Genomic DNA, 19,600 nt, shown 5'->3' on the forward strand with positions numbered 1-19,600 from the left:
TCTAGATTATTCTTTTCCTCCCCATCTGAAAACTCCCTTTAGTAGGTGCTATTTATCTCCCAAATCTCTAATCCATCCCCTATCTCCCCCAAATCAAGTGCTCTTTCGATCATTCTTCCCCCCTCACGGGGCCCCAGGGTCAATGTCTGTGATCAGTTCTCTGGTGGGTCTCACTGAGTCTCTGAGCTGTCTTCCGATCTGCATGTGTGGCCCTATCAGGAGTCTTCTCCCATCACATATCAATAGGGGAGGAGGCCCCAAGTTCACCTGATGGAAGAGAACTTGTGGCGGTTGCCATGACGATCAATAAAACTGATGAGAATCTCTAGAACGAAGAGACGGATCTCTGCGTCATCCATGAGGGCGGTGGACAGAAGGCGGTCAAGAAAGTTGCTGGGCAGGGCTGACATCATATTGCTGCACTGGAAACCTAGGGACACCTGCAAGGGAGCCCGGGATGGCCGTGCTTAGGAACGCTGGCCCTCTCAGGTACAGTGAGCAGATGGAGGAGCAGCCAGCAAAGATTGGGTCTGAAGCATTCACCCTCTCTGGGCATCTCCCAGTCCAGATCCCCCAGTCCAGACCACCCTGAACCCTGGATGCCTTAGGCAACTTTTTTGAACACACCAACATCCGAGACAACCTCCTCAGCTCAGCTCAGCAGACATGTGGTTGGATGGGGACCGTGCGCAGGAACTTTAAGTGGTTAAAAGCAAGCAAGGGGTGAGCACTGAGGGGAGCAGGAATCAGGGAGCCTCTGAACTTATGTTGCAGGCCATCGGCACAACTGGTGAAGAGTCACCGTGAATACAAGGCTTACTAGGAGGGTGGACAGTCACAGAGCAATGGGCAGACAGTGGGAGAACCTACAGCGGGGCTGCAGAATCAGAACCTACGCACATGGCAACCACCAAGAGCATACACAGCAATTGCTCACATCTCTTCTAGCATGGCCATGAAAGGGGTCTTCTGATCAAAGCCAATTGGCAGAGACACATCCTACGTGATGTCAGAGCAGTCAAAAGCAGCAAAACATATTTACTGTTAAGTCCCTATATTATAAAACAATGCCTTGGATGATTCAGCAGGCCCTAGAGGAGCTAACAAAACCTGGCACCATCCATGGCAAACACCAGAGTTCTCTGAAGGGGGATGTACCTGAGCGCGTCCCAAAGTGTCACCTTACTAAGATGCCAGGTACAAATCGGTGAGGGATGTGAAGAAATGGCAGGAGCACACAGATGGAGGAGGGAACCAGATGTGGGCCGCATTAGCATGAAAAGCCTTGGTAACCATAGAGTGGCATGAAAGGCGTGGGCTGGGGGAGGGAAGGGAAGCCTGAGTGGGAGTGAGGGGCTGTGCAGACTGCCATGGCTAGAACGGAGCAGGCTGAGGGATGCGATGGGGAGTCTAGGGAGGGAGAGGGCATCGGAGACCTTCCAACTTCAGTCTGAAAAGACAGGCATACCCATTGTGCTTCGCTTCCTGTGCTTCGCAGGTATTGCATTGTTTTTCAACCTGAAGGTAAGACCCCCCACCAGCACAAAGGCTCTGATGTGGAAGGCTCTGATGATGATTAGCACTTTTAGCAATAAATTATTTTAAAAATAAGATATGTACATTAGTTTTAGACATAGTGCTATTGCACACTTAAAAGACTACAGTATGTATAGTGTAAACTTAACTTTTATGTGCACTAGGAGACCAAAAAGCTCATGTGTCTTGCTTTATTGCACACTCGCTTTATTGCCATGGTCTGGAACCGAACCCGCAATATCTCCAAGGTATGCCTGTATGAAATCTAGATGTACCTCAACTGGAAACTGAGACCTACACTTTAACAAGGGGCAACATGTGGGGACCAGCATTTCCAGACACAGAGTCAGGACCCCACGCAGTCTGATGGCTCAGAATCTCTGAGGAATCTCTACCGTTCAACAAGTTGGTCATGGGAACAACATTTGAGAACAATGAATCTCTAGACCCAGTGATGGCTGCAAAGGTGCAAAAAGAGGAATATAAAGCAAGCAAACAAACAAACAAAAAGCTTGTGGCTGGGAGACTGAGGTGAAACCAGGAGGGAAAAGTGGGAAGGATCTGCGCAGGTCATTGGAGGGGGAAGGGGCAGGAACCAGCAGATTCCATCTCAGTACAGAGACAAGGTGGAGTGACAATGCTATCAGTAGCTGATAAGGAACCTGTGTGTGTGTGCCCAGCAGGCTAGTGAGAAGGACACAGGCTGGTGTCAGGCCCCTCAGCCCTTTGCACAGACATGTTTGTGCATGTGCAACCTGCACAGCTGTATGCTGGAGCCCACCCTGGACCTTGGAAGGAGCTTTCTCCCACAGAGGCAGAGCAGGAAGGGGCGGAGAGGCTCACCTGAAGGAGGGATTTCAGCAGCATGATCTGGGTCAGCCGGTTCCTGTTCTCCCTGTGAACCAGAGATACACAACTCTCACCAGGATGTGATTTGGGTGGAGACCCCACACTTGCCTGCATAGTTCTCCCTCATGATTAGATTCTCCAAGAGGCTTATGTGTTGAGTTACCCAGGATGGTGACTTCAGAGCCAGGAAGCAGAAGGGGAATTAATGGCTCCCCGCAAGGCGGGAGGTAGTTATTGGGGAGGGAGGGTGGCAGCCTGAGTAACTGCTGTGGGATCCAAGGGCCTCCCTAAAGGCTCCGAGGGGTTTGAGAGCAGAATGAGAGAAGTGAGGGCAGAACCAGGAAGGAGAGAGCGGGAGGAAGGCACGGTGGACCTACCCGGTCCTCCCCGTCTCCACGGGGTGATGCAGAGAGGGCAGTGGGACCTTGCTCATGATGAAGAGGATCACCTCCGAGCGCTGATACGTGGGCAACGTGCTGGCAAAGGAGCCTGCGGGAGAAAGATGGTGGAAAGGGTCGGCCCGTGAGGCCAACAGCTGCCAGGGTCTCTCAGCCCAGCCTTTCTGCTGCTTCTCTGGGGGGACAATTAAGACCCAGAGGAGAAACCTAGATAATTCCAGAGGACTCGTCCAGGCTCCCGTTCCTCTGCTTAACCCAGAGCCTGAGGCTAAGGTCTCTGGGATGGAGAACCTGGACCCTGGGCCAGGGCAGCAGCCCCGGGTGCGCACCTAGGCTCTGTCACCAGCTGCTCTGCTGGGTGCCCGCGGGAACACCGGCTCTGACACCTCCCGGAGGTGCCGCGCCCTTTCTGGAAGGGATGACAATCCTGCAATGGCCTGGACTCAAGGCCCCATGGTCTCTGGACCACGCCCCTCCCGGCCACGCCCCACCCACGGACCACGCCCCCCCTGGGACCGGCACCTATGGTCTTGATGACGGCCTCCTGGAACATGCGCTCTTCGTGCTCCTTGATGATCTTGGTGCCCAGGCTGACGGCCCCGTCGTAGCTCCCGGTCAGGGCGTAGTCGATGCTGAGCCGCAGCTGCCTCAGCAGAGTGTTGAACATCTCCAGCACCGTGGGCCCTGCGCGGCGGGGTGGGACCCCAGCATTATTCAGGGCTGGCCCCCTCCTTCATTCTTCCCTGCCCTGCACCTCCAGCCAGGGGCTTCCTCTGCCCCCAGCTCCCCCGCTCTGACACCTCCCCAAGGCGCCTTGCCCTTTCCTGGAAGGGGGGCAGCCTCCAGCTAAGGGCAGTTCTTCGTCCTGGAGGGGTTCCCAGCCCCCACTCCTCTCAGGGCCGCCTTACCCACGGAGCCGGTGGCGGCGATGACAGCGGCCTCCGACAGGACCTCCACGATGCCCGCCCGCACGGTGGCCGCACTGCGGCTGTTGGCATCCAGGTGGCCCAGGAGCTGCTGGATAACCAGGTGGGAGTGCTGCGGCTGGGGGGAGGAAGACGTGCTGGTCCCCAATAGCACCCCCATGTGGCCTCTGAGCCAGGGCAGCCCTGGACTGGGACCCAAAGGTGGGGGTAGGACGAGGGGGGAGGGGGGGGGGAACACACAAAGGTTCCTTTCCCTAAGCCCCTCCCCCTTGGTCCAACAAGGAATGAAGTCCAACCCAGGGAAGACCTGGACCCTTTCACTCCAAATGGGGCAAAAGTCAATTTTAGAATATTGTCTTCAATCCCCCATGTCTCATTGGTAAGGGCACAGGAGGCCACGTGGCTAAGTCTAGTGCTGCTCAAAGTGTGGCCCGTGGCCTGGTGACAATTCCAGATCTGCCTGGTGCCCGTTTATTTTTATTTATTTTTAAAATATATTTTTATTGATTTCAGAGAGGAAGGGAGAGGAAGAAAGAAACATCAATGATGAGAGAGAATCATTGATTGGCTGCCTCCTGCATGCCCCACACTGGGGATCAAGCCCGCAACCCGGGTATGTGTCCTTGGCCAGAATGGAACCTGGGACCCTTCAGTCCGCAGGCCGATGCTGTACCCACTGAGCCAAACCGGCTAGGGCTGCCTGGTGCCCGTTTATTCTGAGATACGTACAGAAATTGAGAGTTAGCGTTTCATAAGCAATTTGACAATGCCGTGGCAGCCAAGCATGGTCTATGGGCTTATACTTCTCACGAATTTTTCATTTACATTTTCTATGGATTTTTAAAAACTGTACTTTATAAAGTATCGGTCTGTGATGGATTAGAAATAAAACTAAACTGGTCCCTCTCCACAGTGAGGTTCAGCAGAACTGGTTTAGAAGCTGGCTTTGTCTACAAGCGCACTTTCTGCCCCAGAAGTCCCTTGGCCGGGGGACAAGCCGTACCTGAATTGAATACATGATGATTTTAAAGCAACGGATGGCGAACACCTTGGGTTCCCACAGAGAATGGTTATCCAGGTGGCTGGGAGGGAGAAAAATATGGGGGAACAGCTATGACATGCAGAGTGATGTTAAGGAGGAGAGGGGAGCTGGAGGGAGAGGGCACCTCTCAGAGGCCCAGCCCTCACAGAGCTCCAGGTGGGAGAAGGGAAGGCCCAGGGCGGTCCCAGCCCCACGCCTGGATTGGGGTCAGGGAACAGGGCTCTGTAGCCGTGGCTTTAGGAGTTAACCGGGCATCTTCCTTCAGCTTCAGGGCCCCTCCTACCAACTCCTCTCCCCAAAACTGCACGTGGCCACCGCGTGGTAGCGTTTGTTGTCCCAATGCAGCGAACACAGGCACAGGGAAGGGACTGACTTGGCCACAGCACCACAACCGTATCACCTCCTTAGATGCGGGGACCCGAAACTGTTCGCTTGGGGGGAGGGGGGGTGAAGGGGAGGGGGCGGTGTAGGACTCACATGAGAACAGGCTTGATAGCGTTTTTGATGTTGCCAAAGGCAGCCCGGCCCAGCAGTTCCCGAAGGCACCTCTCAGCCAGCTCTGCCGGGTTCTCCTTTTCCTTCTCTGGCGCTTGGAGGGGCGAGGGGGACCGGCTGTGGGAACACACAGCCTGGTGGGTGAAGGGTGGGAGGCAAAGCTGGGATGCTGTGCTGCATCCAGGCAAGTGGTGACAACAGGGCAAGCAGGAATTTGATAAAGGTCACAGGGGAGATGTCACGGCTCAGAAACTATATGGGGTAAAGACACCCAGAGTGGAGGAAGACGGTGGGAGAAGGGAGAAGGCTTTTGCCTGGAAATCCTTAGGGACAGGCCTGATGTGCCCCTGTCAGGAGGACAGACACCCTGAGCACCAGGGGCCTGGTGAGGCACGGCCACAGGTATTTCCATGCCCCTGAGGCTTCAGAAGGCAAAAAAGGTATGAGATACGAAGAGAGGTGGGCAGAATAGCGGAAAGCAAAAGAAAAGTGGGAGCGAGGAGAAGGGAGAGGAAAAGGGGAGGGGAGAAAGGCACAGTGGTTGGCTCAGGTTACCTGAGCCACAGAGGGTGGGCCCAACCTGGACAGAAGGATCCCCAGGACTCTGGGCCCGGAGACCACAGGCCAATCTTGTCAGTGGAGGTGCGACCCCAGACACAGCCACCAGAGGGCACACTTACTTTCCCTGCCTGACCAGCAGCACAGGCTCAACTAACAGAAAGTGAGGGACCCAATACCCTCAGCCCGCGTCTTGCCCAGCCAAGGTGGACAGGGACGTGAACCTTCCCCTGCACCCCATTTCACAGAGAGGAAGCTCAAGGGGTGGGGACAGGATGAATGCAGGTCTGGGGACTGTCTGGTCAAGTAGGCCTGTTTTAAGGGCCTGAAATACCATTGGGATGTGAGGGAGGAAGGAAGGTCAGGGAGGGAAAGTCCTCAGGAAGTGGAGCCACACAAGGCCTTTTAAAACCTCCTTGGCCTGCTGCTTCCAGAGGGAAGAGGTCCCTGAGTCTTGGTTCGTGGTTCTGACCAAACAATGGCCCAGACCATTACCATCCTGCCTTCATGAGCGCAGACCTTAAGGCAGGGGTCCTCAAACTTTTTAAACAGGGGGCCAGTTCACTGTCCCTCAGACCGTTGGAGGGCCGGACTATAGTTTAAAAAAAAAACTATGAACAAATTCCTATGCGCACTGCGGGCCTGGGACACGTCGGCTGCTAAGCAGGACAGGCAGCGGCACCCGGCGGGCCGAATAAATGTCCTCGGCGGGCCGCATGTGGCCCGCAGGCCGTAGTTTGAGGACGCCTGCCTTAAGGGGTACAACAGGCTGCAGAAAGCTGGCCCTGGACTCACTGCAGAACAGGCCACAAAGCCAAGCTCCCTGGCCTCAGAGCTAGGTTTTAGCCAAGCCCATGCTCTGCGGCTCCCCAGCAGCTGGGACAGGCAGCCTGGGAGGGCTCACGGTCTGCTGTCCGAACTCCAGCCTCGCCTGCTTACCTCTCGGCCTCTTCGACGTGCTGCAAGTTGAAGAGCAGCGATGGGACAATCTTGTCCATGTGCTGTGGGTCCCAGATATTGGCCTGCAGCTCATCGTTCACTGTCTTCCTCACCACCCCTTGCAGCCCTTTGATGCCCGACATTCGGATCCTGTAAGGAAAAGGGTGCGATGGGGCCACGAAGCCCTCGAACCCTGAGAAGTCCAGCTTCTGTGGCAAGTGCGGGGTTAGGAGTGCATTCATCCATCAAAAGGCAGGATGGAGCCTTCCACTCTTCCTGCGCCCCGGGCTCCTGGCTGGCTTCTCGCACTGGTGGACACCAGCCCAGGAGGCCATGCTCTCTGGCCGCCTTTGCCCTGGTACCACCCAGGCTTCATCCCTCAGGTGGCAGTGGCTTCAGGTGCCCTCTCTTTCGTTCTCAGCTGGCTTTGTTCCAGCTTGAGCCCAAGATACAGGAGCTCACAGGGCTGCCAAGAACCAGGAGGCCCAATGCAGAGCTCTGAGCAGCTTGGGAGTGAGGAGGGGGGGTCGGAGGGAGACGCACCGGGCTACCAGGCTCTCCTGGCTGACTCAGGGGTCCTCAAACTGCGGCCCGCGGGCCACATGCGGCCGCCGAGGACATTAACCGGCCCGCCGGGTGCCGCTGCCTGTCCTGCTTAGCAGCCGACTCGTCCCGGGCCCGCAGTGCGCATAGGAATTTGTTCATAGTTTTTTTTTTAAACTATAGTCCGGCCCTCCAACGGTCTGAGGGACAGTGAACTGGCCCCGTTTAAAAAGTTTGAGGACCCCTGGCTTACATTCTAGCGGGGGGAGACAGACAATGAATAAAACATAGTGAGTAAATTAAGAAGCATGTCTGAAGAGGATGAGGTCCCTGGGAGAATAAAACAGAGCAGGCTGAGGGAGAAGGGGAAGGTGTGGGGGGACGTTCGGGGAAGGTGTCATTGACAAGGGCACCTTTGAGCCCAGGCTTGAATGTGGTGGAGGGAGCCGTGCGGATCCACAGGGGAAGCATTCAGGACAGACACAGACTGTGCCAAGCCCTGGGGCAGCGGGAGGCCTTGTGGCCAGAGGGGAGTGAGTGGGGGAGAGTGGAGGAGAGAAGTCAGGGGGCAGTGGGATCGGCCAATGGGAAGACTTGGCTTTGGATTGGTGGGTGGATATTTGGATGGATAATGGTGAGTGGGATATTTCTGGGTGTATAAATGGATGTACAAGAGCGCATGGGGGTGTATGTCTTGTCACTGGCTCTCAAATTGGCCTCACAGAACCGTTATCTCACATCCACCCAGTTTCCTGCCCCGGAGGCTGTTCCTTTAGAAAGCGCGTGTCGCAGCCCAGCACTGCCCGCTTGCCCACCCAAGTTCCACCAGGTGCTCTCTCCTCCCCAGGAACGTCTGAGGAGGCAAACACCAGAGGAATCAGACACACACGGGCTGGGAACCTGTAAGACCCATCCACGCTCCCATCATCAACTGCGCACGCCCCCTCGCCTTCGCTGCTCACTTGGTCTTGATTTCCAGGTCATCGTGGCTGGAGTGGCACATTTCACTGAAGCGGGACACGAAGAAGTCATAGCTCCGATGGTAGGATGGGGTGTCCTCCTCAATGTTGGCAAACTTCACAAACTACCCGGGAGGAGAGAGAGATGCACGGGAGAGGTGACCATGTGCTCCCCGCCTTGGAGCTCTGGGACTTGGTGGCCCCAGGGCCCTGCTGCATTAAAGCTAGGGGACACCCACACCCCGGGACCCACGCATCCCAGACCCGGCTCTGGTCCGCCTCCCACAGCACACCGAGTTCCAAATCCTGCTCGCAGCTCCTGTCTACACAACAGGCCTGGGTGAGCCGGGGATGGGAGAGAAGACAAAGCGAAGGGGACTCCCTGGCTTCCTGTGACCCCCAGAACTGCACCAGGCACACCCAGAGGCCGAGAGGCTGCGAGGACTCACACCGACACTGGGAAAGCCCTCATCGGAGCACGTGGCTCGACCCTAGAATGCATCCTGGAAAACAAGAACCTCTGAAATTTGATTAAAAGGTGTAATCGCATTTGATTGCTGAAAACCGGAGCACATCTTTAAGCTTGCCGTTTCATTGCAGTGAGTCTTCTCCGCATCCTCAGCTGTGAGGTGCCGTCTGCTGTCGACCAAGCTGCACATTTGCAAGTCTAAACGGGGACTTGATTTCCACTGAGTCCCACAGAGAAGCCAGAATCACAGACTAAGAGGAGTCCAATTATTAAAAAACTAAATATAATCATCATAGGCTGTTTTATGTGTTGTTATAAATTCAGTAGTGCAAACAACTCTAAAAAGATGAGAGAAAAGATATCCTCCATTATTCTGACTGGCATTACTTAATTGCTACAGCATTTTTGTGGGTTCAAAAAGGATATTCAGTTGAGATCATTCTAGTACCAACTCCAGGGTGGGGTGTTGCTCCAGACACCAGCTGGGTGTCGTAGCCTTCAGCTCAGTTCTGACACGACTGACCCAGAGAGCGCATCAGACCCCATGGCCGGGGGCTCAGTCCTCTAAGACTGACCCCTCGGACCCAGGGGCAAGTCCAGGTTGTCACCTGCGCTTCTGAGTGACCAGCTAGAGATGGGAGATTCCCTCAACCCCCTCCTCGGGCTTGATTCATTTGCTATAGTGGCTCCCAGTGCTCAGGGAAGACTTTTACTAGATTACCAGTTGAGTATAAGAAGATATAACTCAAGAACAGCGAGATGGAAGAGACTGGGGGCGGGGGGGGGGGGGGGGAACAGGTGTGTGGGAAGGGGAGGAGCTTCCCTACCGATATCTCTGCATCCCCACGAGTTCAACCCAGAGGTTCTCCAAACCACGACCTTTGGGGTTTATGGAGGCTTCATTATGTAACATAACCGATTAAATCATTGGCTACTGGTGATTGAGCTCCATCTTCAGCCCCTCTTTTCTCCCTGAAGGTTGTTGGGGGGGCGGGGACTGAAATTTCCAACCCTCTAATCACTATTATCCTAAACTTACCTAGCTGGTGTGCTCTCACAATATTCAGTATTGTCCAGCTATTTTCCTTTTTAATGACTTAAAAGTTGTTAAGTGTTTTCTGGATGAAATTAGCCATTTCCACAAACATTAGTAGATTTTGCTCTTGCAATAATAAATATACGTTTATTTTCTGCTGACATTTAATCGCAACATGCAAAGCTGATGAGGTGATCTTTTCTTCCAAGTTACATCTAAAATGTATACACATATTTGCAAGCAAATATACTGATATTAGCAGTAAATCTGAATGCCATGGCTTGCATGGTGTGTGGCCATGGGGAAGAGGCGTAGTGGTAGTCCATGTGATCACAAGATCGCTGATTAGACACAAGTTCAGGAGTTCTAGAAACAACAATAAAGACAGCCCTGGGCTCCCTGACCTTCATAAGCCCCCTAAGGCTGGAACACAGACTCGGGCTGATACGGAGGCTGAGGCTAAGTTTGTCTGAAGCTAAATTTGGGTGCGTTGCTGCTCTTAACCATGAACAGGATGTTCCCAGGCCGCTCTCCCCACCACCGAAGCCTGGCTTGGGCAGGGTGTCTGCCCACTCGCAGGGGACGTGCCGCTGTAGGGGTTCCAGCTGCAGATCTACGGTCCCAGGCGGGGGACCTGTGGGTGGGACTTCGGTTCCCCCCCCCCCCCGCCCCATGAGAAATGAGCAGCCCACTCTTCATTCACTGAGGTCCTGAATGTTTTCACTTGTACCGTATTTCCTTCACACACGACGAGGCAGCTTAAAATAAGACTGACTACTTGTGTGTACGCAAAAGTGCACGCACTTGAGAATAATTAAAACGAGGCTGAAGCAAAGGAGGTCGCTAATAATGCGGGAGAAACAGGCCCACCAAGACTTTGTCCCTGACATTCAGGGACAGCGTGGACTCCGATGCATGTCAGGGGACTGAATGACCAAGCTTCGCGGGCCCATAGCCGTGAAAGCCGAGAAGCATATATAGAGCAGGTACTACCCTAAGCCTTTTACGTACACCGTCCCTTTTATTTCTCAAAATGACTCTAAAAGAGGGAGCGAGGATGATGATTCTCATTTTACAAAGAGATCGAGACCCGCAAACATGAAGTGACCTGCTCAGGGCCCCCGAGCAACCACCCAGGCCTCAGCCGCTGCAGCCTCCGCGCAGCTCGGCCCTGCACACCTCCTGGCTTTGGTTCCTGCTCTGCTTCCGCTAGTGCCTCAGGCCTGACCGGAGGGGAGGTGGGTGCTGTCAGGGAAGAACAAGCAGAGGATGAAGAAGCGCCAGGGGATGGCCTTAGTTTGGTCCTATTAAGAGGGCCAAAGGGGTGAGGGTGTTTGTTTCCAAACCCTACGGTACAACAGAGTGTATGTGTGGGGTTGCTTGGTAAGCACCCACATTCTAGCCACCAGACACGCTGTCAGTCTTGGACAAGGCCCAGGGGTTACCTTTTAGCAAAGTCCCAGGAAACTGGTGGACGGTCTGATGGTCCGAGGCCCACATTTGAGAGACACTGCAGGGTCACCCACAGGCAACCTGGCCTCCCCTCTTCCCCTCTGCGCATCCTGCCGCTTCTCTGGATCCATCCCTATCTCTATGGAATGTGCCATCAAGTCCCCCTTCACTGTCAACATTGACTTTCCTCTTCCCCAAAGTGCCCTGCAGTGTGAGGAGTGTGGCCAGTCAGGCGGCGGGAGCAGGTCCTGCCTGGTGTCTGTTCTGATGGGCTGTTATCTGTGCTGTCCAGGCTGCTCAATGTTTTGACTCTGACCCCCCTGACTGCAAGGTTAGAATTGAGATTACAACCCATTTTTAAAGATGGAAAATTCAGCGACAGCCATGAAGTTAATGAGGGTGGAAAACCCGCATGGATTCCTTCTCCAAGTCCATGGGGGCCTTTTTCTAGACTGGGCCGCCCACAGCTGCTCAGCTCCCTGGAAAAGACCCTCATTCGTCTCTTCTGTGACCCTCTGCGTCCCTGGGTCTTTACTCTCCTGTACTCTTTCCCCCCCGGAATCTTCATTTTGAGTCTTCATCTAAAATTTTGATTTTGATGGAACGGTTCTTCTACTTAAATAGTTGAGCTCCCCCTCCGTCTGCTGGGCCTAGGACCAGACACCACTCTGCATCTTGTCATCTGTAGGCACATCGTGTAACTTCTGAGCCTCTGTTCCCTCATCTGTAACATGGGGACGCTAGGACTGATGCTATGGGTGGTTGCCAGGCTTAAACGAGGGGTTAAAAGACCAACACTGGCACTGCCTGGCACTGAGAGATGCTCAGGAGCAGTGCTGCGGTGGACAGGGTGGGAGTGGTTGTTTGTGGCCGGCTCTAGCAGCTCCGGGTAGTGTGACCCTTGTCCTTTCCATGCCACCAACACAGACCCAGACAGGCAATCAAGGGGAGGAGCCCAGATGGGCAGTGTGGACCATGCGGGCAGCACATTCAGAGAGAAGGAGTCCCAGCCACCCCTCAATGGACTGGCTCCGGAGCGTGGGAGTGGAGGCTCCGGAGCTGACAGGGAGCAGGGGAGCTGGAAGGCGAGGCCATGCCCCTGGCGTACCATTCGGGGACTGAAGGTCCCTTGGTGAACAGGCTGGGACATGAGTCTTCCTCATTGCAGTCTTGTGCTGAGACTGCACGTGATGCTAGAGAGAGGGTGCACGCCCCGTGTGTTATGTTATGGGGGCACCAGGGCTGGCTAATAAAATAGGCACCTTGTTTGGTACCAGGGTCTCCGAGCGTCTTAGAAACCCTTAGTGTGACAGCCTGACAGGAGGAGCATCCCTTCTCTGAGCCTGAGGGACCAGCAGGACAGACACACCAGCCCAGGTGGCCTGCGGTGTCCCCGTGGGGGCAGCTGCTAAAGGGCCCACCCCACGCTGTTCCTGTCTCCCACGCCGACAGGAGGCGGCCAGATAGAAACTCTGGTGCTCGTGGTTCAGAGGGTGAAATCAGGAGCTTCATGGGGGCTCTGGTCACGGGACCACACCCACTGTGGAAGTCCACTTGGGAAATGTGCCCAAACCTGGCTGCCATGGGGTTGAGTCTCTAAGGTTCCACAGTGAGGAAGGCCTTCGTCCCTCTCATAACAGGCAGTGTAGTGTTAGGGTTATGAGAAGGCTCTGGAGCCAAACTTCATTTCTGAACCCCAGCTCCTCCACTTACTAGGGAGCTGATCTTGGCCAAGTTCCCTAGGCTCCCTGTGCCTCAGTCCCCCATCTGTTAAACGGGGTTAACAAGAGCAGCTGCCTCACAGACTTGGTATCACCAGCCCATCACAGTAACAGGTATAGCCTCCTCCTCTCCCCCACCCCAGTGCGTTTTTGGCTTGCTGTCAACACCCCATGGGTTTTCTCTGGGCCCACTCACCTGTGCCAGTGGTCACTATTTATTTTTTTACATGCAGGAATTTTCTATCTGTTTCCCCTTACCATTTTATTTAAATACTAGAGGCCCAATGCACAAAAATTCGTGCAAGAATGGGCCTTCCTTCCCCTGGCTGCCGGCAGTGCCTTCGCTCTGGCTGGAACCGCCTTTCCGCCTTCCCACACTGCCCAGAGGCCTGGAGCAGCTGGGGTGGTGCAGAATGCCTGCGTCATCGCCATGGTGACGACGCAAGCATCCCGCCATCTTTGTTGGGTTAATTTGCATACTCACTCCTGATTGGCTGGTGGGCATAGTGAAGGTACGATCAATTAGCATGTTACTCTTTTATTAGGTAGATATGTTTATTGATTTCAGAGAAGAAGGGAGAGGGAAAGAGAGATAGAAACAACGATGAGAAAGAATAAATGATCGGGTGCCTCCTGCACGCCCCCTACTGGGGATCGAGCCCACAGCCCAAGCAGGTGCCCTGACTGGGAATTGAATCGTTACCTCCTGGTTCAGAGTTTGACGCTCAGCCACTGAGCAATCCTGGTTGGGCTCACCCTCACCATTGTTAATTCATACCTGACAAATGGCTTTTGTGAAAAAGCCACTTACCTAATGCATGAGATTGTGAAATAATAATTGGTTTCTTTTCTTTTTTTTAAAATATTACAATGATGAGAAAGGTCTCCATAGCAACGAACTGAAAATCCTGAACATGTGACACTTCAAAGGCCATGGGTACTGCTGGGCCCACCCTTTCAAGATCAAAGTGTCAGCTCTTGATACACTCCAAAGGGTGCCACGCTTTCTAGAACACATCTCCAATGCTCTGCACAGACAGGAGGGAGCCACAATTGTGTGAAAGCTGAGAGTTACTAAGGGCCTGGGTCAATAAAGAAAGAGAAGCTCCAAATATTGACATTGCAGAACCAGCTCTCCCCTGGTCTGGAAAACAGCAGCTGCGCTGGCTGAGCGTCTCCACGCGGAAGTTAGCCTTCCCTTCTACTGACGCGCGCTCTGAGAACCCCAGCTCTCCCCTGGTCTGGAAAACAGCAGCTGCGCTGGCTGAGCATCTCCACGCGGAAGTTAGCCTTCCCTTCTACTGACGGGCGCTCTGAGAACCCCAGCTCTCCCCTGATCTCAGCCGCAGGCCTTCCTGCTGGTTGCCTACATAAGGAGAAACGGGCACAGCCTCTTTGCTTCCCAGAGAGGATCCTAGCAGGGAAAGCAGATCTTGTAAACCACGTGGTTTTGACTTTCACACCGGGGCCCAGTTCTCCCAACTGCTGTTGTTTACAGTGACTCCCGGAAACAGGAGAAACAGCCCCCTCGGATGTGATCTCGTCCAGCAAATCCCCTGGCTACCAGGCAGGGCATTTTGAGACTGAAGACATCTTCTCTTTCTACCCCGACTATGTCTTTCCTCTTTCAAGATTTCTTTGCATAACTCGTTTTAAGATCTGGGAAAGCCCAGTCCTTGCTGCCGAGAAAGCAGCGACCCCTCTGGCCCCGAGCAGCCCCAGGGGCGGGCCCCCAAGGCCCCAGCCCGGGAAGCACAGAACTCGGGAGGCACCGGCTGCCTCTGCTCTACGACCCCGCCATTTGCTGGAGCCGACCTGGTGACCTGCTGTTTCAGTTCTATCTGACCTGCCCTGGAGAACCCCTGCTCTCTGGCAGGGTTGATTTCCACACTGGTCGGAGACGGCAGCATTTCTAGATGATGGTTTGAAACATCAGAAATGATGAAATTGCCCAGGGGTGGCACAGAGAGTGAGAGGAGGATGGAGGACCAGCCCTAGAGGCCACCGACATGGCAGGGCACACGAAGGAAGAGAATCATTGAGAGAAACCGTGTTGTTTCCTATTGCTGCTGTAATACATCCCCACAACTTAGTGGCCTCAAACAATGCAAATTTGTCACCTGACAGTTCCGGAGGTCAGAAGTCCAAGGTGGGTGTGCAGGGTGCTCCGTCTGGAGGCTCCAGGGAAGCATCAGTTTTCACAACTGTTCTAGCTTCCAGAAGCCACCCACAGCCTTTGGCTCATGGTCCCCTCCCCCACCTTCAAGGCCAGCAGAGTAGCATCTTCAATCTCTATCTCTCTGCTTCCGTCATCACATCACCTTCCGTCTGACCCCGATCCTCTGGCCTCCCTCTTATAAAGACCCTTGTGATTACACCGGCCCACCTGGAGAATCCAGGATAATCTCCCATCGCTAGATCCTTAACTTGATCAGCTCGGCAAAATCCCTTTTATGATATAAGGTCATGTTCACAGGTTCCAGGGATGAGATCACGTTCATCCTTGGGGGACCGTTCTTCAGCCAATGTCAGAAACCAAGAGGGATGCACCAGGCGGGGAGAACCAGAGAGACGGGGCCAGGAAGTCAGGGGAGTAGGAAGAAGGTGCAGGCACCAAGGAGGAACGCCACCAAAGATCAAACCTCGGCTGAAAGGTGAGTGGGGAATGGTTCTGTGCACGGTTTCACAAAGCGCTAACTGCAAGGACAGCACGTGCTTTTCCACAGAGCGATCCCAAGTCGCCACCCTAACCCGGGATTGCACGCAGCATCCATGGAAGTGGGACCCAGACACCGGTGCTCCTGCTGGCATGCTCAGTGTCACCCCCAGCTCCCCCACAGAGTAACATGGCCAGCGGCTTTAACTGCATCCAATCAAACCGTCAGATCTAATTCCAGTTCGAAGGAGGTAAAGCAGCCAGGAGAGCAACATGAGTGACACCACAAGGAAGTAAGAGACACATCAGAATGTGGGGCATTCCACAAAGCACCTGGCCTGGTCTCTTCAAAGGGTCAATGGCATGAGAAACAAAGAGGGGCAGAAGCGGGGCTGGGACTGATGAAGAGATGTGAGAGACAGAAAACAAAGTAAATGCATGATCTTTATTGAATCCTGATCTGAAAGACAGCAATACAAGACAATTTTGGGACTACCAGGAAAACTTGAATTGGGACTAAATTTTTTTTAAAATCAGGGAATGATAGTTTTGTCAGGTGAGCTAAAGGTATTTTGTGGCTATGGAGAAAAACGTTGTGGGGTTTTTATTCTTGTTTGTTTACATATTTTTATACTGGAAGAGACTTGAACTTATGTTTGAACTCAGGGAAGGAATCAGAGAAAGCAAAATAGTGGAGACATGGAGAGAGAAATAATGGATATAGAAAGGAAGGAAGGAAAGGAGGAAGGAAGGAAGGAAGGAAGGAAGGAAGGAAAGAAGGAAGGAAGGAAGGAAGAGGGGAGGGAACCCTGTGCAGGTTTAAGACTGCAATGGGTCAGTGGTCCTCAAAACTGCTGCTAGTGCCACAAGAGAAACTAAAACAGACTCCCAGGTGCCCCCTCCACAGTGCTGACGAGTAGGTGTGGCTGAGCCCTGGGAATCCATAGGTTTCCAAAGCTGTGCAGGGGCCGGCCTCTGTCACTGGCCAGGTGTGGCCTTGAAGGGGTGGGATTCTGAGGACAGGCTCTGCAGAAGGACGGATGTGCTCTGAGCTGATGCAGAAAGCAAAACCAGGTCTGAGGGAAAAGCAGGAGCAGAGGTGACTCCGGGTGAGCCTGACCACGGGGAGGCTGGGGCCACGGCCGGGCTCCAGGGAGAGGACCCCACACTGGGTGGGGCCCAGTGAGGAGAGAACACACGCCACAGGGCTGAATAAATCACCCTCTAAATCCAGTGCCCCGGCTGTGCGAGCACAGATGAGCTATTTGACTTCTTTGGGCCTCCGTTTCCGGGCAGAAATCCCAGCAAAATGCGGGTGGTAGATGAGCTCTGTTTTTTTTTTTTTTTCCTTTCCTCTTTCTTTCTCTTTTTCCCTCCTTCTTTGTCTTTCTTTCGACTTTCAGGCAGCAAAACCCTTTACCCGAGTGAAGAGTTGCAAGCTTCCATACAGAGTCCTAGACCTGCTCCTGCAGCCCCCCTCCCCCCACAAAGCCTCGAATCCCCACGAACACCAGTTGAAACGCAGGCTCGACTCTAAGATTATATCAGGCACTGGCATGCCGGCAGCTCTAAAATGATGGGGAGCAAAAGAATGATCTTCTTGGTGCCGAAACCGGTTTGGCTCAGTGGATAGAGCGTCGGCCTGCGGACTGAAAGGTCCCGGGTTCGATTCCGGTCAAGGGCATGTACCTTGGTTGCGGGCACATCCCCAGTGGGAGGTGTGCAGGAGGCAGCTGATCGATGTTTCTCTCTCATCGATGTTTCTAGCTCTCTATCCCTCTCTCTTCCTCTCTGTGAAATATCAATAAAATATATATATATAAAAAAAAAAGAAACAAAGAAAAAGATAAAAAAAAAAAAAAAAAAAGAATGATCTTCTTGGGAAGGCCCGAGAAGCTTCCAGACTTAGAGAGCTGGAAGGAGCATCTGGTGAGAGACACCAGCAAAGGCTGCCTCCGAAGCTGGACAGTGCGTCTATCGTAACGATTGACTGGACTTACTTATAGCTGCTTGTCCCTCATCCTCCTCACTGTCTGCATACAGTGACCACTGGCTGACTCGCTGCCTCGCGGATGAAATGATGCACTGTGGTGGAGAATCTAGGAATTCGCAGGGCCCTGACTTTTCAGGCTTTAGCCTACAAAACGCCCACCCCGGGCTAGGATTCGCTGTGGGGGAAGCAAGAGCTGGTGGCCACCTGCTTCTGTGTCCCCCATGGGGACACGCCCTCTGGATGACTGGTTTATTTCCATTCAGTTGTCCTCTTCTAGACTATAGTTATCTGAAACAGGACAAGGGAAGCAGTATCTGAAGCTGTTGCCAGGGCAACCTGACAAAAGGCTTCCCCCTCGGCTACTGTCTAGGTCATCTGTCAAAGGCGGCTGGCTCACAGAGGGAAGAGAAGGGCACAGGTTGTGACTTTTGGTAAAAAAGGAAAACCGGAAGATTATTTTCTGGTTAAATCAACTTACGTAGAACAGGAAAGCAGCTGTGACCCGTGCAATAAAAATCCCGAAAAGGCAGGAGGGGAATGCTAAGAAGGCAATCCTTACACATTTTTGTGTGATATCTGTAAAAGAGCTGCATTATCAGAGCTTTTAACACCAGGCTGCCTGAAGACCTGGAGCTGAGAGTTTGCCCTGAAGAGGGAAGAGGAGAGAGGGCAAGACACTGAAGAAAGCAACCAGAATATTCACGTATGGATAGACACACGTATGAAGCTGGCAGTTCTCAACACATCTAGTGGCTCTTCTCTCCCTGAACCATAACCTCTCATGACAGCAGTCACTGTACTGAAGCCAGCGTTATGGAGCTTGGACCACTCAACCTGCTCATCGCACCCATGAAAATACCAAGGCCCACAAATAACTCTCTCCAGGTCACCCAGCCAGGTGAGGGCAGAACTAAGTCAGAAGCCCTGATTCCTGCTTCCCCGTGATGTCTCCACATATCTGGCACCTCTGTCCCGCAGATATCAGTTTATTCTAGTTTTGAAAGAGGCATGACCTGGACTAGATTTCAAAGCATGTCCCATGATGCCCTGGGCTGGGCTGTGAGGGTGCCAGGCACCCCTCCCACCCCTTTCGATCTATTTTTATATTTCTTAGGGCCCCACTTAAAATTCTTTAAGGGAAAAATCTATTGCTAAAAAAAGTTCGAAGATCATCAGTCTAAAGATAAATACATTAGATAATGGGGATGGTTGCACAGCCTTGTGACTATACTAAAACCACTGAATCATATGCTTTAATGTGGGGAATTTTATTTTTTAAATTTATTTTATCTATGACCTATAGTTATATAATTTATAATATAAATCATATATTTTTAGTCAAATAAAGAACTGAACATACCTGTATTCACACAAAGGGGGACGCTAAGACAAGCCCTGAGCGGTACTTAGGGTCAGAAACCAAATAGGGATGGAGTACGACCTGACCCGGAGGTCCCACCCTCCGCCACCCCACTCCCACCTCCAGAGCCCCTGGGGCAGCTCCTTACCGAGTTGGTGCCCAGGATCTGCAGGTTGGGCTTCTCTGACTCCAGCAGCTTGGCCACCATCTTGAGGAAACTCTCCACAAAAAGGTTGATGCTCTGGCAGTGGCAGGCCATCAGCAGCTGGTCCAGCGCCTCCATGGCGATGCACACGTACCTGGGGAAACAGCACCGATGCCACGCTCCTGCCCCACGCCCATTCCACCCGCACTGCGTGACCAGGGCAAGCTAGATGGCCGCGCAGCGACTTCCTGGGCAGCATCCGGGTAATGAGGCTCTTCTCCAAGTTGTCAATGCCTGATGCCATTCCATCAGGTGCCCGCTGCAACCTGAGATTCAGAGCTGGAAGGAGGCCTAAGGGCCAACTCCTCGGCCCCTCATCTTGCGGTGGAAGAGCATGGGGACGGATGAAGTGCACCATGTCAGGAGTAAGCACAAGCAGAAAGGACAGGTGCCCAGAAGAGCAAATTCTGAACCAAAGCCAGTGAGATCAGAGAATTATGTGATTCATGTCCAAGTGTTTGTT

At 53.3% G+C, this 19,600-nt stretch overlaps 1 protein-coding gene across 3 annotated transcripts in view; it reads right to left on the reverse strand.

Annotated features, from left to right (window-relative positions):
• The window catches only part of EFR3B (EFR3 homolog B), a 71,767-nt gene that overhangs the window by 14,719 nt on the left and 37,448 nt on the right, over nt 1-19,600 (reverse strand). Inside the window, exons 4-13 of one of the 3 annotated variants that reach the window (XM_080686940.1) lie at nt 19,081-19,231; nt 8,249-8,370; nt 6,744-6,893; nt 5,229-5,363; nt 4,713-4,791; nt 3,692-3,797; nt 3,306-3,467; nt 2,763-2,874; nt 2,380-2,431; nt 268-440 (exon numbers count right to left, since the gene is read on the reverse strand). In XM_080686940.1, the coding sequence (XP_080543066.1) occupies nt 268-440; nt 2,380-2,431; nt 2,763-2,874; nt 3,306-3,467; nt 3,692-3,797; nt 4,713-4,791; nt 5,229-5,363; nt 6,744-6,893; nt 8,249-8,370; nt 19,081-19,231 (1,242 nt within the window). Of the gene's footprint in view, nt 1-267; nt 441-2,379; nt 2,432-2,762; nt 2,875-3,305; nt 3,468-3,691; nt 3,828-4,712; nt 4,792-5,228; nt 5,364-6,743; nt 6,894-8,248; nt 8,371-19,080; nt 19,232-19,600 lie in introns of all 3 variants that reach the window. The other 2 variants (XM_080686939.1, XM_080686938.1) reach the window with 2 other exon arrangements.

The sequence above is a fragment of the Plecotus auritus genome (assembly GCF_963455305.1).
Source record: "Plecotus auritus genome assembly, chromosome: 8".
NCBI lineage: Eukaryota > Metazoa > Chordata > Mammalia > Chiroptera > Vespertilionidae > Plecotus > Plecotus auritus.